This window comes from Macrobrachium nipponense, chromosome 2 (assembly GCF_015104395.2).
Source record: "Macrobrachium nipponense isolate FS-2020 chromosome 2, ASM1510439v2, whole genome shotgun sequence".
NCBI lineage: Eukaryota > Metazoa > Arthropoda > Malacostraca > Decapoda > Palaemonidae > Macrobrachium > Macrobrachium nipponense.
Window position 1 is genome coordinate 119414663 of NC_087201.1, and position 18319 is coordinate 119432981.

Here is an 18319-nt window from a genome sequence, read left to right on the forward strand (position 1 = left end):
TCCATTGGTTTACAAAATATACAAGATACTCAGTCAGAAATCAATTCATATATGATTCTAATTTTAAACTCTTTAAAAGCAGGTCTTAGACTAGCATCACTAAGATAAACACTTTATTAACAATCCTGACTTCAGAAATCCTTTTAACAATGACTATATCAAAATACATAGTTACAGTGATATGCCGAAGGTTACTAGTGAATTACTATGGACTTAAATCAAGTCTTAGGAGAGATGAAAAAATAAAACAAGTAGAGTTTGTGAAGCCCAATGCCCCACTATTCTGTAATGGCAAACTCTTATTTGACCTTCCACTTCTAAATACGAACTTGACCTCACACTGCAAACTGGCTTCATTATTGGAGGATCCATCCCAATTAAGAAATTTCCAGGACAGTTCAAAGGTATAGCCACAATCATATTCCCATCTGATATTTGGCTACTAGCCTTGACCTTATTTTGAACACAGGCTCGATTACTGGTACATGTATATTAAATGTGAAGCCTTCAGATCCAAGGTTAAATTTCAATTGAACTTTTGACCTCTAAATATGATCTTGTAGGGTCCCACACAGACCCACACGCCTCCATCTTACCTAGCCAGCTAATCTCCTCGCAACAAACATCTCTGTTCACCAAAAGCACATACACAAAAAACACAGCATACATCGTACATCTTTTGTACATATGTTTTCATTCATATTATTATGCTAAATATATCATTATTACCAAATGCATTACAATGTCAGCATTTCAGCTGTATGTAAAATAGCTTCAGCCATGTCTTGTACATAAATTTATATGCATCTTTCCATCCTTCAACAAACACAAGTGATTGCATTTTGACCTCTGTTTTGTTCACCTCATGCCAGGCACTACATGTCTGCTTGCAAGAGCTATTGACCTGTCTGTTTGTTGTCTGAATAAATCAGTAAGTTTGTAGATGCAGCTTCTTACTCCCACCTTCTCTACAAGAGCTCAAGATCTCCTCCGTCAAACCACAGAGATCCAGGGATCTCAGACCCCACTCTTCTTGACGGTAAGGCAAACTGACCCGCGGCAATTGTCCACACATTAGAGACACAGAGTGTCCCCTTACTACCTCCTTGAAAGCTTCCAGGGCTCTCTGCACTGCCAAGAGTTCCAGCCTGTTGTTGTGGAAGGCTCTCTCTTCTGACCATATCCCTCCTGCTGAGAGGGAATTCAGGTGGGCCCCAACCCTACCTTCAACGCGTCCGTAAACAGGAGCATCTCTGGGGGCACAGACCCGAGGGGCACACCCCGACTAGAGTTTGCAGGATCCAGCCACCAACCGAGGGCCTTCCTCGCTGCCGATGAGATGGGAACAGGCTTCTGAGGCGTTTCCTCCTTTTGGGACCATCCTGCTTTCAGGTCCCATTGTAAGGGCCTTAATCTCAGTCTTCCCTGGGGGACTAGTTTTTCCAGGGAGACCAGGTGGCCTAAGAGTCTTTGTCACTCCTTTGCTGGTCTCAGGGAGTGGTTCAGGAAGTTGAAGGCGATCCTTTGGAGGTTTGCCAGTCTCTCCTCCAATGGGAAAGCTTGGCCTTTCTGCGTATCCAACTCCATCCCCAGGTACACCATCCTGGTGGAGGGGTCCAGCTGGGACTTCTCCCAGTTCACAACGACTCCCAGGGTCTTGCAAAAGGCCATAAGGGAACCTCTCTGCTCTACCAAGCGCTCCTTTGAGGAGGAAAGGAGTAGCCAGTCGTCCAGGTACCCGAGGAGGGACATCATGAAATCCCCTTCTCTCACGGACGCCAGCGCTGAGCGTGGCGTTTCCATTTTGAAGGGTCTTTAGGATGTAAGAATTGAGGACCGAAAGATCTATGACAGGTTGCCACCCCCCGTCCCCGGAAGACTTTTCCACCAGGAAGAGGTGACTGAAGAACCCAGGGGAGTGGTCTACCACCTGCTGGAGGGCTCCCTTCTCCAGCAGTGCCTGAACTTCTAGCCTTAGGTCCTCCTTGTGACCGGGGTTCCAGGGCTGAGAAGACAGACTGTTTGGCTCCCCTGTCAGGGGAGGATTCTGGTCTTGGAAGGGGATCTAGTAGCCGTCCCTGAGGACCTGGACTGTCCAGAGCTCGGCTCTGTGATCCTCCCAGTTCTGCCAACAGCTCGAGAGGCAACCCCCCATCAGTGGCGAAAGTTATGGTAGGGGGGGGCCTCAACTCCTACTTCCTCCTGGGGAAGCAGTTGTTACGACCCCTTCTGGAAGCAGCAGGGGGTCTGGACCTGAACGACACCTGGGAAGGGGGAGGGCAGTTGGGGAGGGCTGAATCCCCTGGTCTCCCCAGGTCCGAGGGGCCGACTCCGCGGAGGTAGCAGAGGGGGTGGAAAGGGTCCTATTCTGAGGTTTCAGTCTCTCGTTGGTCCTCTTAGAAGCTGACTGATGTAGGGAAGAGGCCCTATATACGATGGAGTCTTGGCTGGCCTTCCTCCACCGCTCCAAGGACTTCTCTACCGCTTCTCCGGAAAGAGAGCCGCCCCCTCCACTGAGGTGTTCCGAAGGGTCTTGAGCTCTCTCTGGAATGTTCCTAGGGAGTTTGGTTAATACAGTATCCCTTCTCCTCAAGACCCAGTTAGCTCACGATGTGACCAGCTGGGTCGTGAGGAAGCCAGAGAATTGCCCCCAGACAGAACCAGTTCCTTGTACTGGGCAAGAGAGGCCTCGTCCCTCAAGTCATGGAAGGTGGGGAACCTGGCTACCGCTCCGGACCACAGATCTATCCATGAAGCCACATGTATAGAGGTCCAAGCTGCGACCTCCATGGCCATAGCCTCCTGGTGGGAAAAGGAGACTAGCCCTGACACGAGCTTCTCTTCCGAGAGGCTGGGTGCCAGGCGGACAAGTTACCCTCCACTGATTTCGGAAGAAGGGGTTCTCCTGGGGCATATAGCCTTCTCTGCCTCGGCTTGGACGCCGGAAGTAGCTTAGCCGAGGCGTGGGCTTGCAGGGAATTATCTGACCCCGCTATGAGCTTCTCAACAGCCGACAGGGCCTTCTTCGTGTTGGTGGCCCTAGGGAGGCTGAGAAGAGGGCTTGGGTTCTTCTGGGTTCCCAAACAGAATGCCGATGGCCAAGGACCTGTTGTCTTCCCTTGTCGTGGCTGGCTCCTCTAGTCGGTTCATGGCCCTAATGGGGGAGAGGACATGCCGAAAAGTAGAACTTTCATCCACTGGGCCTAGTTCCTCCAGGGTGTTCTGGAGGTCCTCTTGGGTGAAGGTCTCCTCCTCAGCGTCCCGTGGAGGAGAGAAGTCGGGCCTTGCTCGTGGGGGAAGCTGGAGAAGCTCTCTGGGGAGGGGCACCTAAACCCAATTGCAAACCAGTCTCCTGCAAGGGGGGAAGCCCTGCACAACCGGACCGCCCCGAGGAGGAGCTCGATCCCGAGCAGTAGCGGGGCTTCGAACCCCCTAAAGAGGTATCGGCCCCAGGCTCTGTCCGTGAAAGAGGCGAGTGTGGGAACACAGAAGAAGGGAGCCCGCTTGGTCTTGGAGGCCGGCCCTAGGGCTGACAAGACCAAGGCGGGATCCACCGGGACCGAGGTAGGAGCTGGGAGGGGGCTGGCGGGGAACCCAGCGTGTTGAACTGTCATGGGGGCCACTGGAGCAGGGGCATTCCTTGGCAGAAGGGGCAAAGGAGAACGCCGCAGCCTCTGGTGGGAGTTATCCTGGCACCTGTCACTCCCTCTACTTCCTTTATGATCCAGGCTACGATGAGGAGAGCAGGAGGAGCCGCTCGAGGACGAGGAGTAACGGCGCCACCTACCTCTCCCATGTCAGCAGCTCTTCTTGGAGGAGCGTCTTCTCGTACGGGAGGATCTCTTCCTCGAGGAGAAACTCGAAGAACTCACGTCCTCGGACAGGTCACGTCATCTTTTGCCTCTCCTCCGGCGGCTCCTGTTGCAGGGAGAGCCCAGGGAACGTTTTGGTCGCTTCAGGGACTACACCACCAAAGAAGGGTCACCCCGGTGGGCAGCTCCCAAGGCCAAACCAGGCTCCTCCGACCCTCTAGGAGGGAAGCCCCAGGACTGGAAAGCATCATCCTTCAGCGGGGACCTGCCTGGAGTATGGCGGGGGAGGGAAGAAATCCCCCATGGCAGGCGAGGGAAGGGCCGGAGCAGGGGGGGGGGGGGGTTGGTGGTGGTGGCTTCGTGACTGGGTACACCAGCCCGGCTCTGACCGCAAGCGGCGCGCTCTGCTCGAGAGCGGGGAGAGCTGCAGATGGGAGAGCTGCCGTGGGGCGAGCCGTAGCGGGGAGAGCTGTAGCAGGGAGCTCCACAGCGGGGAAGGAAGGACCCTCTGCCTGAACTGATGCTAAGAGAGATGTCCAAGACAGGGTGCCTTGTAACTGCAGCCGCGTCCAGCAATCCCTCAGCACAGCGGAAGAATCGGACACAATCTGTGGGGGAGATTGACTCACCTAAGCCCTCTTGCTGGGAGAGGGCAGGGGAAAGAACCTGGAGAAAAGCGGGAGACTCCCTCTCCGACAATACCAAAGAGGAAGGGGCGCCCCTGTCTCGGCTGCTGCTCCTACTCCTCTAATCCCCAGAAAGCTTTGCCGACGAGGACTTAGGCTTCTTCTTCTTCTTCGTTGACGCCAAATCCCACTGGTACAAGGGCCAAGAGGCACATTCAAAGCATGTGTTGTCTTTAGAGCAAACGGCCCCCCCCCCCCCCCTCACGAATCACACAGCGACTAAAGATCGATGAGAAGGGGCAAATAGAAACGACCCACAAGCCCGGCCTTCAGAACCAGGGCACTGACGTTGAGGCTCCGAGGTCGGCATCACACATACAACCGACATACGTACACAAAACATACACAAAGGACAGAGGGATTGGCCCGGACACCGGACGAGCAGGGGCGTGTGCACCTGCCTGTGACCAAAGAACTGGCGTTAGGTCAGCAGGATCGCTTGGTCTTCGACCCCTAAGGGCATAGGCCTGGCCTGGGTACAGCGTATAACCAGTTTTTTCTGGTCAGACTCGGATTCAACATCCAGGAATTTCCACTGTAATGGTTCGAAGTAAGTATCCCACATCAGAGCAAAGATATTTTCTGTATCACTTATCCTCAACAACCCCAGCTTTCTTTTGATGCATGAATAAATATATATATTTTTTGGTCTCCAATTTCTCATTCCTTTGAACCAAAGCCAGTAGTACTTTGTTTTGCACACCATCTCACTTGTCTAAACCCATGCACCTCTTCTATAAAGCTTATGAGTATATTCTTAATCAAAACACTGTCATTCATGTTCCCTAGTTTTCAAAATTACAACTAATACTGTTCCACTAATATAAAGGAACAATTACTATTCACAAATTCTGATAATACATAGATGATTCAACTATTGTCAGAAACTCTTTATTACACAATCACCACCATGTTCTAGCATCTTACTTGTAATTCAATAAACTTCTGGTGCTTTTTCATTCTTATAGCTTTTACCTGCTTCTTACATATTCAGTGGTCACTTCTACAATAATACTCAAATTTATATATCCTCCTCTTACTCTTCCACATTTCTAATTAACCTCTTTTCTTTCATCTACAAACAACTTATCTTAAAAATTTCAACTCCACTAACAAAAGATAACATTCACTTCAGAATTCAGATATTTGCACCTTTTATATCTTTGCTTGCCTTTATTAAAACTTCTACTTCTGCCTTCAAGTCTTGCTCATATTCACCCCAAAGCATCTTATACAAGTCTTTGAAATCATAATTCTATAATTCTCTCCTTGATATCCTATTCCTTGTCCTTGAGTACCTATATACAATCCTCTATTATGTCTTGCAAATGCACCTTACTAAACCTCTCATTTACTATTGCACTAACAGACTGTTTCTTACTCTTTTTTCGTGTTCTTTTACCCAACCATACTCCTTATCTGCACTTATTAACTTGAAATATTAATTCCTAGCTCAATAGTCATGCATTCTTAACAAAATTTGTGATAGTTACATTCATGTTGTAGCTTCATTTTGAGTCATTCCGTCCTAACTTGAACTTACAACTACTTTCATTTTCACCTTAACATGATAATAATACTCACTTAGGAAGTACCAATGGTCTGGAATACCAATGCACCATATATCAAGGTAGGAACTGCATATTACATATAAGGCTGTGGACCAGACCACCGTTTGGAAATAGTGCCCCATGAATGACACATATGTCTCTTCACTTTTGAAAATGACAGAAAACAAAACTATAGGATTTTTACTATTCTATGAGGTGTAAAAATTACATAATGGCTAGATACATGGGCTCTGTAGCTTATAAACCTATATATTTTTAGCAAATAGAGAGAATTGAATTAATAATGTATTACAATATTAAGGATTTCAATGTTATGGATATGGCACAGAAAGAAGAAATGGATGATACTGGATATCTTTATACTATATTGAAATGGTTGGATGCTGTGGAATTTAGAGAAGGCAGAATGAAAAGGAAGGGTGCTCTGGCCTATAAATACTTTTTGAACAGACTTTTCATGAACATTCCACATGATAAACTACATGTCCTGCAAATACTAACTAACTTACAAATACTACACGGTACTTAAAAGCCAAAGGTTGCCACTGAAAGCTTGGGTTATTTTGCATATCTCATTAATATTTCAATTTCTTAAAATACGCAAGTACGTACTCACTTTCAAATCATCTAAGACTAGTAGGGATGAAAAGCCAGGAAGTTTTAGAATCTCATGCGTTGCATGCTTTGTATGTTCTTTTCCAAGTTTGCAGGTATGACTTTCCTTCTCTGAACATTTACCTTCTACTGCATCATCATCACCTTGTGGGCATCCTGAGTCAGAGTCAGAAACACTGGTATCTAATTTTTTCAAATTTTCAAAACGAGATTCTATGTCAGATAACTTAATGTGTAGCAAATATTGGTCCTGTTCCAATGTACACATCGTATCTTGTAAATGGCTACATTTATTTTCGATTACACAAACTTGATTGTGAATATTACCAAGATGATCTATTAGTCTATGAACCGTTTTCACAATGGCTGATTGAACTTTCAGGCGCAAAGGTCTGTATTCCTCTGTGTCATCTATATCTCTATGACATGACTGTAATGACTTTGGTGAAAAGGTCACACGACTTTGTCTAGATGGACTTGGAGTTATTTGTTTTCCTCTGCCTGGGAAGAGTGTCTGTTTGTAATTTGCTTCATCTTCTGAGCCACTATAAAAGGGAGTGATGCACTCTCTTCCAGTATAATACTGACTATTTCCAGGGTAAACGTCCTGGGGTTGTTCGGATGTAACCCGAATTTCAAGGGGAAAAACATGAATACTGCCTGATCTTGAAATTCTGCTTTTTTGACGACCTTTCCCAGAGCTGTGCCTGCGAACAAATTTGCTGACATTAGCTGAGCATTTAGTCTGTGGTTCTAAAAGATCCTCCTGGCTGCTAAACACACTTCCATCTGTCTCAGGAATGCCACTGCTGAGAAAACCATCAGTTGCATCAGATTCATCATTTAGTAAATCATCTGAACTGCTGCATCCTAAATTCTTAGCTGCAATACTCTTTATAGGTGTTGTTCTTCCAGTATTTTTCTTCTTTCTTAAATGTATGGCTTTACATTCTAACAAATCTTCTCTGCTGCTGTAATTGCTGGTGTCTTCTGATGTTTTGGAACTCTGTCTTCGACCATATCTATGATAAGTATTAGAGGCTCGAACATATGAATATCTGCAAGGTACTTCTTCCTTAGTAGCATCATAGGATCCAACAGATGAACAAGATCTTGAAGCTGGATTGGCAGAGTGGCTTTTACCTACCATGTCTATTATGTTACCAATTCTCCCATTCAAACATTATAAGCTATACTTCAACCCAGCACTGAAACCACTCTCTCATATACATGATAACATGAATTTTTCCCAAAGTAAACTTATTTCCATGTAAATTAACAATTTGTTCATTTTGAACTAAGGCGAATCAGAAACACTAGGCTGTCACTAAGCAATACATTCAATTGCACTCATATTACTTAGTTTGGAATACCATGCTAAATAATGTTTATAACTGTTGATTCAACAACACAAAAATAACTAAATCTTCTTACACTGAAACATCATTTCTACATCAAGAGTATATTCCAGAGTGTAAAAAATTTCATTTCATAGTTAGACATGTTATCTTGCAAGTTTCTCTGTCTGACCTCAACAATTTTGCTTTTTCTTTGAAAAAACACACTTTGTGGGATCACTCTCCTAAAGCAAACTTCATAACAAAGAGTTCAAATAGACAGTAATGGACATCCATTTAAACACTGCACTAAATAATCAATTAAAATAAACTGCTGTAGCACAGGGTAGTTCTCTTGCAAATCTCATTTTTTTTTTTTTTTTTTATTTTTTTTTTTTTTTTTCTTTTGGAGCCACCTGTATTTTGGGACTTTCCACTAAAAAATCCATGGAAACTGTTTGCTAACTCTCTCTCTCTGTCTCTCTCTCACTCTCCCCCTCCCACCACTAATCAAGTATGTTAACCCTCTGAAGACATAGCCTAAATCTAGCATTTCTATACCCTCAGAAAACTTACAAGTGCCCTTAAGAAACCTTAATGGTGTATTCTCTCTTACTTCCTTGTACTCATGCACCTAGGAATAGTTGATTTAGCATCCAGGAAACCCTCTGTTTACAGTTACAGAAGACTTAAATTTTTTCTTTATAAAATTTACTTATATTTTCAGTAACTCAGTTTTCCAGATCACTACACAGCAGCCTTTTAATAAAAAAAAATAATGTACCTTACAGTAAAATGCAACTCCTAAATTTAATAACCTAATAAAAGTTTAGTACATTTTCAACAGTTATACAATACCTTTCCTATTATAATATGCTTTGTATACATCTTTCTGTTAAGGGACATTTATATAAAACAAGTGTCCCAAGTACTGCACTCTTTTACTAAGCAACCAAATGCCCAGCTTTTGCTGAAAGTATATCCATCAAAAGACAAATTTGTATTACCAGAAAATAATGGAGAGGTAAGTTTCATTTAAAAAATGACAAATTTTTTATCAATTTGTATTTTTCATAGCTAACAAACCTGAGGTCTTAATACAGTGGTCCCCCCATATTCGCGGGGGATGTGTACCAGACCCCCCCATGAATAGTTAGAACAACCCGCGAATGTTTGGAACCCCTATAAAAACACTAAAAACAGCCTATTTTGTTAGTTAAAACTCAAGAAACCCCCACTAAAAATTTTTATACTTGGTTTTTTAATAGTTTTATCACAAAAAGTGCATTTTATGATGAAATTGATAAAATAACAGGAATTTATGGATATTTCTCATAGAAAAATACCGCGAATGTGCGAATTTTCCGCGAATAATGCGGGGAAATGTCCCCGAGAGAAATCCGCGAATGTGTGAGTTCACGAATCCGGAGAACGTGAATACGGGGGTCCACTGTGCGATAAATCTTCTAGCATCAGCTGGAAACTGGTTAAAAAAAATAAAAGATTGTAAATGCAAGGAATCTGTGGCATCTGGCATGCATGAGTCTTTCATCCAACCCAGGATGAAAAGTAAGAGAGGTGGCTAGAGGTGGACAGTCAACGTTAAAGACCTCAGGTTTGTTAGCTATGAAAAATACAAATAGATTAAAAATTTGTCATTTGTTCATTTGCCGAACAAACCTTTGGTCTTAACAACAGGATAAGCTCATACTTAAATTAATCCTTTATAATAATAATAATAAGACTCATACCTTCATACTTGGAGGGAGGTATGAAAATCCTGAACCGACTGGGGGTTCAACACACCCAATCATTCTTCTTGGAAATTAGATTGCTAAAGAAGACCTAAGCCTTTGAGATGTTAGATATTTGAATATCTAACACTCAGTCCAATGGGTTCATATACAATGAAACATAACCAGATTCATTGCATTTATGGAAGTCCAAAAGAACTATATCTTTTCAGGTAACATACCATGTCGGCCACAAGAAATGGGTTTGCCACCGCTCCTCACTCCCCTTGCTTAGGGTAGGAGTATAGTTACTGAGAAACATAATTGTATGTTGCATGGAACATGAAAAGTGCTGTAATGGTATGGCTGTAATGCTCACCTGCATCAAACTGGTTCCAGCATATAATGTGTCTATTCTTCAAACTGCCCCACAGGAATGAAGAAAGGAGATAAGGGAAAGAAAAGAGGCAGTCAACTCTCTCATTCCCTACTCCACACAATCATCTTAGGCAAGATACAAACTGTCCCTCCAGGGGCACTGAATAAGTCCCATTTGTTGAACAGCCACCGCTGGACTCTTGGAAACATGTCCAAGGACCTGTGGGCAACGTTCTTCATGCAAAAGAAAGCAAAAGTGGTTTGAGGTAGTCATAAACTAGCATTCACAACCTATGAACAGATAAGTACTACTTTAAAATGCCAGGGAGGAACATATTCCTCTGGTGTTATGAGCTTCAGCATGCACCTAATCAGTGGGAGAACGTGACAATGAGGAGTCAACTTGCCTAAACACCTTGCGTAGACAACCCAATGGGTGTACTAGGATACCTCTTCCTTAACCTGGCCTAGGAGATGATTGATGCATGGGCCTGAAGGAGGTTGAGGGAGAAAACTCAGTACCAGAGTAAGGTTCCAAACAGGAGGTATGAGCTCCCAAGGTGAACAAGACTGCCCCAAGCTCTTAAGGGGGCCGGCCGGAACCTCTATATATGGAGGTATAGGGTGAAAAATGCAAAGTCATGAAAAAATTCATGGAGCTTCATATGGCAATTGAGAATAGGTATACGAAATATTTCGTCAAAATTCCTCTTACTTTCGTAGTTACAGGGTAATTAGTTAACGTAACTCAATAAGCCTAAAACATTGATCCGTACAAGAAAATACAATATTTCTTCTATTGTCGTAAATTTTGATAATTATTGTCAAAGAAATTGGGAGAAATGGCATCTGTAGACATTCCATGAGTCGAGAAGGAGACTTCAGGCTCAAGCTACCAAGTCCAGTCCTGATTTAGTGCGATCACAGACGTCAAGTAGTCTACACGTTCCATTTCACGTCTGACATTCGCCTGCTTTCACGTATGTTTATGTATGTTTCGGCAAGAATTTCATCATGCCAATAAGGAAAAGACAAGGGAAACATCTCGCTAACATACAGACGAAGAAAAATCGCTCAAGTATTATTACAGAATATCATAATATATGCGTAGTTAGTGAAGAGAGAGGGGAGGGTTGCTTAGTAACGCCCCCGTCTTGCTTGACAGCACACGTCACACTGTGCCTAAGGCTACGATCTTTGAGCAAAGAGATCTTCATTTATGATAAATAACAAAGTTTTGGTTTTTTAATACCCAAAATGGAATATGAAATTCATAATAATCATGATTTATTAAATTGTCTTTGTAAAAAAAGTGTACGCCTTCGAGTTTCACCTCTTGACATTCTCTTGCAATTACGTTTGTTTATCTTTGTTTCGGGAAAGAATTTCATCATGCCAAAGAGGAAAATACAAGGAAAACATCTCGCTAACACACAGAAGAAGAAAATTCGCTGTAATAAGCAGAGTTAGTGAAGGGGAGAGAGAGAATTGCGTAGGAAAGAGTGCCCCATCTTGCCTCAAGCAGTGCCCCAGGCTGCGATATATGAGCAAAGGGATCATCATTTATGATTAAATTATGATAAATACAATAGTTTTGGTTTATTTTAATAACACAAAAAAACAAAAATACATTCATAATAATCATTATTTATTAATATTGTCTTTATAGAAATACGAAGGAAAACTTTGAACGCCCGTATCTCAAAACTATACTTATTGACCTTCAAAATCTATCTTCTCACTTAGTTTTAAAGCTATAACATTGGAATTTGGTATATAACTCAGAAAGACATTATAGAACAATCAAATAGAGCCCTTTTTTCCAATTTTTGTTTCGTATTTTTTTTTTATAAATTTTTTTCTCCTGATTTATAGGGTTTATTTTTTTACCCTATTGAAAAATTCATATCTATCAAAAAAATGACTTTTAGAAAAAAAACTCTCCATTCGATTGGAGGTCTACATCAGGTCTATATATGGTAGTAATCCCAGGTCTTAATATTAAATATCAAGGGAGGAGATAGAATTTGAAAAATGGTTATTTTCGGGATAAATCGCCCTGGCGTCACAAAACCGAAGGTCAGAGGCGAAAATCATATGCGGTTTGGAGATGTCCCAAGTCACCTTATTAAGTGGTATGAATATCAAAGTCCTGTCCTTAAAAAAGGGCATTAGCCGGCCGGCCCCCTTAAACCACTACGAGGATTCTGAGGGTAAAGAGAGGTCCACACCCTTCAAATAAACTGAACACGAGCAAGACCTGTAGCACCTTGCCAGTACAAGAGATGGTACTTCCTCTGTTCTGGAAAACATTCAGATGTTCTTATCAACTGAACAAGAACTCTGAGTGGAGAGAAACCCTTTTGAACTCACCAATCACAGCAACAGACAGCTCACCCTGCATATGGCTGACAAAGATCCTCCGAAGTAATAGTCTTATATGTGAGTCACTGTTGTGCAGGAAATATTTCATAAGAGATACTGGACCAGTTCTATACAAGAATAGATAAAGATCCTTGTGATTGGAGGCATCTCTCCACAAGAAACAGGCAAAGAAAGTTGTGCTAGGGAGGAATCTCTCTTGACTACTCAGCTTGGGGTTAAGGCGCTACTACGGTTAACCAAAGACTTTGGAGCTTGACAAAGGAGTAGCCCATAAATCCCTCTCCCTGAATTGTTCATGAACTCCTGAGCCTCCTCCAAAGGTTAGGGTGCTCATACTGAAGAGCTCATGGCCTCTCAGAGTTTGAGTTGAGCCCAACTTCCTCGTACTTAGAATATTCGAGGAAAGTAGGCGTGGCACTCCATCGTTCTGCCTCCCAAAGAATTCCCAGAAGGCATAAAGGAATTGCCTTATGATCATGAACAGAAGACCCCTAGCTTCCTGTCAAAGAGAAGAGGTCTAACATTGGTTTTTCCAAGTAGGCAGAAGAGACAATAGGATAACCCAAAAGCTCAGCACAGATACGTTCTAAATATCCTACTGTCAACTTGTGCATTGCCAAAGTTATTGCACTGTAGACACTGGAGAAGTTCTCGATCTGCCCAGGAAACGTGCATCTCCAACAGCGGAGACGTCCAATAAGGTGATACCTTATGATGACATACGATCAGTAAGCTACTCATCAGAGGACACGTCCTATGATAATTAAGACACGGACAAACCCCCTTTGACTAAGAAACCACCATGGTGGAAGCCCTGAGCACTGTATCACAGTTAAGATGGATATTAACTACTTCAGAGATAAGAACACTAGGAATTTGAGTTACATTACTGAACTGGTTACTTGGACAAAGTAAGTAGGTTAAGCTAGGAATTGAATCCAACCTAAATGTTTTTCATGAAAGTACTTTGATATGGTAGCCTTGTTTTATTTTTTCTCACCTTGCGTCATTCCTTTTCCTCAAATGGGCAATGACTTCTGTTTATATGTTTATTTCTTTCAAACAAAGCCTTTTTTATTCTACTTATATGTTTATTTCTTTTAAACAAAGCCTTTTTTATTCTACTTAGTTTTACATCATGGTATCCTTGGATAGGTAACTTTAATGCATAGTGGTTAAAAACATAATAAATAATAAACAATTTGTATATAATATTAAGGTCATACTTAATAACGTATTTGATATCTCACTATTTTAAATACAGTATAAAATAATGAAATTTTGAAAGTAACATTCATAAAGACCCACTAACAAACTCACTCACCCACTATGGTACTCTGGACCCCTTGGTGACCCATGGCTGCTTGCACCAGACCTCTCCATGTTCCCCTATTGAGTGCTGATTCTATAGTTATTCTGGGATCCTCCATTCCCAGTTCTCTTATGCCTCAATGCATTACCTCTCCATCTAGTCTTCGGTCTCTCCACCAGGCTTCTTCCTTATACTGATCCCTCCATAACCACTTTAGACATTTTTCCCTCTTCCACTCAAGCCACTTGTCCAGCCTAACATATCCTCTGTGATCTTATACTGTATAGCCAGTTATTAGCTGTCATCTGGTTAAATCTTTTATTTCTTCATAAGTTTTCTTCTCCTGAAAACTTCATTTGTGTTGTAAATGGGCCCTGTTACTCTATGCAAAATGCTCTGAAAAAAACAGCAGTTACCGTTGTTGGCATTTAGTCAGCATCCAGGTCACGACCTATAGGACTACTGGCCTGATAATGGTGTAGTAAATTCTTAATTTGGTAGACCTTGTACAGCTGCTTCTCTTTAAAAGATGTTGTACAGCATCTACTCTCTGCTATAATTCTTGCCAGAACCTGTCAGTCTTATTTCTGGATGTTAACATGTTTCGTCAACTTCTCGATATTTACCTAAGTATTTTGTTGTTGCTGTTGCTGTTGGTTGTTCCTTGACAAATATAGTCATTTTGGTTTTACTTCCATTGACCTGTAGCCCCATTCTGGTGGTAGTTTCTTTGAATGGTATACAAATGTTCTATATTTTGTTTATCTGCATCTATGAAATCAATATTATCTGCAACTACAAGAACTTTGGCAAAATGCAAGAAATTTAGCAATTGTATCTCCCAAGATGACTCCACCCTCCGCTTCATCGAAACTCCGCATGTTTTTATTAATTAGATTAAACAACTATCCAGTAGAAGACTTTTACAAAGATGATAAGCTTTTCTGGTATATCAAATTCCTTCATAATATTTCACAAAGATGGTCTAAGGATGCTATCATATGCTTGTTTAAAGTCTAAATAAACCTGCCACAAATCTGATCAATTGTTGACCTTCCTTGTCTGAATCCATACTGATATTAACCAAATGCTGTCGCTACGCAAGGTTCTAATTTATCGTTTATAATTTGGGCTAGTAAAACCTTATAACAGGTTGGCAGAAGCATAATCTCTATAATTAGCAGTTTGACTTATTCCCTTTTAATGTACCAGAAAAATGTTCCCCATTTTCCAAGCTGTTGGTTTCTCTTCTACTCTCCAGATCTTTAATATAAACTCAAAGATCTTGAAGTGTAACATCTTGCCACCAATCTTAAGGAGCTCATCTGGTATGTTATCTAAATCAGTTCCCTTATTCTTCACATCTATCAATGTTGGTTCCTCACTCAAATCTGCTGCCTGCATATGTCTCCCATAGGGTTTATTGGGTCTTCTCTGTTCAACAGTTCACAGAAAAAGTTCGGCCCCATCTCAAGTACTTTGTGTTCCTGTACACTCATAACTTCTTGGCATTTTTCACTACTCTGCTTCTTGCTTGGTATGCTTTCTTTATTTTCCTGATACCCCTATAGCCTTCCCTCATCCTACCATTTCTCATGTTTCTGTTCATGTTTTCCAGTTCCTCTATCTTTCTATTAAGGTAGAAGAAATATGGATGGATGAATCATTGCAGAGGAATATGATGGATGAATCATTGGCAGAAGTATAAACAGAATAGGTAGACTTGTGAAGAGGTTAATATAGGAGAATAAAACCCTGAGGAGCATTATTAGACAAGGAGAAGGGATACCAAGTTGTTCCTTTGACAAAAATGTCAAACAAGCTGCAATTAGCTTTGCAGGGGAAAAATCAAAAGCAAAAGTCTGCCTAACAGGCTATGGCATACATGTCAAATACCTTTCATGTATCAAGGGCAAGCATATACATTTCTCTTGAGCCCTATAGAGAAGGTTACCCAACCTCAGTAAGACAGAGGGATTATTGGAAGGTCCTGTTTTATGGAACCCAAATACTATTCCAAAAGAAGTAACTTGGATTTTAAGATAATACAGAATTTGAGTTTAACTGATTTTGAATACTAAAGTGATAGGCAAAGATGAAACATCATCAAAGGGGACAAGAGCAAGATTTAATCATTATCATTATCATTACAGGAATGAATTATATCTATAACCTCCAATGGACTTTCTCCATGAATTCTCCTGTAGTCTGTGTCTTCATCTATTCCTTTTTCCAAGATTTTTTTGGCATTTTCTGGGCATTCCCATGAGTCCCTGTTATGCTACTTCATTACCTACTATTCTTCTGAGTAAGTGGCCCTTATCCCTTCTTACCACATACCCAACTGATAGACACTTCATGTCTCCACAACCTAGTCTGTAATATGATATTCCCAATGTACTTCTGCATTAATCGTAGTTTTTTTTCTTTTCAAGTACCCAAGTCTCTGGTGCACAGAGGCTTCATCAATGCACCAAACATTCTTCATATACACACTAATGTGATACTCTTATTTCTAGGATGTCTAGCAACCTCCTTCCATTTTATTCAGGCAGTTGATCTTCTCTTTTTATTACTGCTAAATGCTAGTATTCAGACTCAGTGGTCTTGTTCAACTGCTATAAGTGAAAATAGGATATGACTTATTCATGCAACAACTCTTTCACTTAGATAACTAACAAACAGCAGTGAGAACAGACTGAGAATTATTTGTTTACCAGCTCCCTCAACCAGACTACTGAAAATCAGGAAAAACAAAAGGATAAGAGTAAATCATGCACCAGCTCCCTCAACCAGAGAACTGACAAGCAGTAATTGAACAATGGATTTAAAGATAAAAAAAAATTGTATCTGAACAGACAGCATATACCTCAACAAAACTTAACATTATAGCAAAAAGGTTTGGATTTTAGCTATCAAAGCAACAAAGAACCTGTGAAAAATCAAGGACAAAGTATTAGGTCAGTCACAGGATTTGCTTTTCCATGAGAGGTGACAACTGAAGCAAGAAAAAGTTGTGGAAGCTAGGCAGCTAAGCTGGAAAACACCAAACAGAATGGAGAGGCAGAAGGCAACATGCACTGGGGGTTGAAGGGATCTACAAAGCAGCAAGGTAACTTTAGTTCCGTATGCAAAAAACAGCAAAAGTCACAATGTAAGAGGTAACCACCTATTGGGATGAGTCACTGGCAGAGAGGAACAGATTAAGTAACAGGTATAGGACTATTCAAAATGAATTAAGCAAAGGTAATGTTTACAAAATGTAATCTTGGTTGGTCTACCCTTCAGAGACAAACTAATAGTTCTCACAAGACAATGGTTTTAATTCCATAGGGACACTTCTAAATTTTTACTTACATTGGTAGCTTCAGTTGCATCTCCGAGTCCTGGAACCGAATCAATTTTATGAGTCATCTGTTTGTTTGCTTCTGAAAAACATTTAAGCATCTTCTGGATTTCGACTTTGTTGGGTTTGGAAGACTGACTCAACATATCCACTTCAGCAACTGAAAGAAAAATGATATTTTTATAATAAAATAATGTTTTGTTTATACAGTGGGGTCCCCATATTCGCGTTCTCCGGATTCGTGGACTCACTGATTCACGGATTTTTCTCTGGACCATATCTACCCATTATTTGCGGTGAATTCGCCTATTCGCGGGATTTTCCGATGATAAATAATCACTAATTAGTGTATTTTGATGTTATTTTCATGCCTAAATACATTTTTATGATACAAAATTGATTTACTGATTTTAAAATATTAATATTGATCAAATCTGTATTAGTAAGTTTAATAAGATTAAATGATATCACATAATAATAATAATTCTCTCTCTCTCTCTTACAAAGATGTATGCTTTTTGTATGATAAATGATTTACTAATTTTCAAATATTAATATTAATGTAAAGAACAATCACTTAATAAAGAATACTACAGTGAATTAGTAAGATTTTAGTTTATAAATTTTAAAAATTATATAAGAATAAAGGAAATCCCAGTCTTCACACATCTTTCTTTCGAACTCCAGGTCTCTCTCTCTCTTTACTGAGATGAGAGATTTTTATGGTACATGTATGTATAATATGTTTATTAATATTTCATATGATGATAATGATAATGATAATAATAATATAAAATAATAATAATAATAATAATATAATAATAACAGAGAGGACGGAATGGGTAGAAAAGATTAAGACAATGAATGGAGCCAGATACAGAGAGAACAAACATCCCCTCCATAAAAGCCTACAACACCAAGAAATTAAGGGAGAAAACAAGTGAGGTCAATGAAATAATGGGCATAATACACACCACCAGTATCACAGAAACAAATAACTTGGCATATGCAGGAGCAAGATTAGTAGCAGAACTGATGGGTGATTCGAACACCAAACACCACCAGCACAAACCAACCCAACAGAAACCAAACACGCAAACCTCCTTGGAAAAGGCGCCTGGAAAAAGCAAATCATGGTGATGAG

General features: G+C 41.1%; 1 protein-coding gene and 1 pseudogene across 1 annotated transcript in view; one reads left to right on the top strand and one right to left on the bottom strand.

The window, feature by feature from the left end:
- The window catches only part of LOC135221288 (transmembrane protein 214-like), a 324587-nt pseudogene that overhangs the window by 162989 nt on the left and 143279 nt on the right, over positions 1-18319 (top strand).
- Positions 1-18319, bottom strand: part of LOC135221583 (transmembrane protein 214-B-like) — a 125121-nt gene that overhangs the window by 6299 nt on the left and 100503 nt on the right. The window contains exon 7 of the mRNA XM_064259272.1: positions 17187-17335. Coding sequence (XP_064115342.1) covers positions 17187-17335 — 149 coding nt within the window. The remainder of the gene's footprint in view (positions 1-17186; positions 17336-18319) is intronic.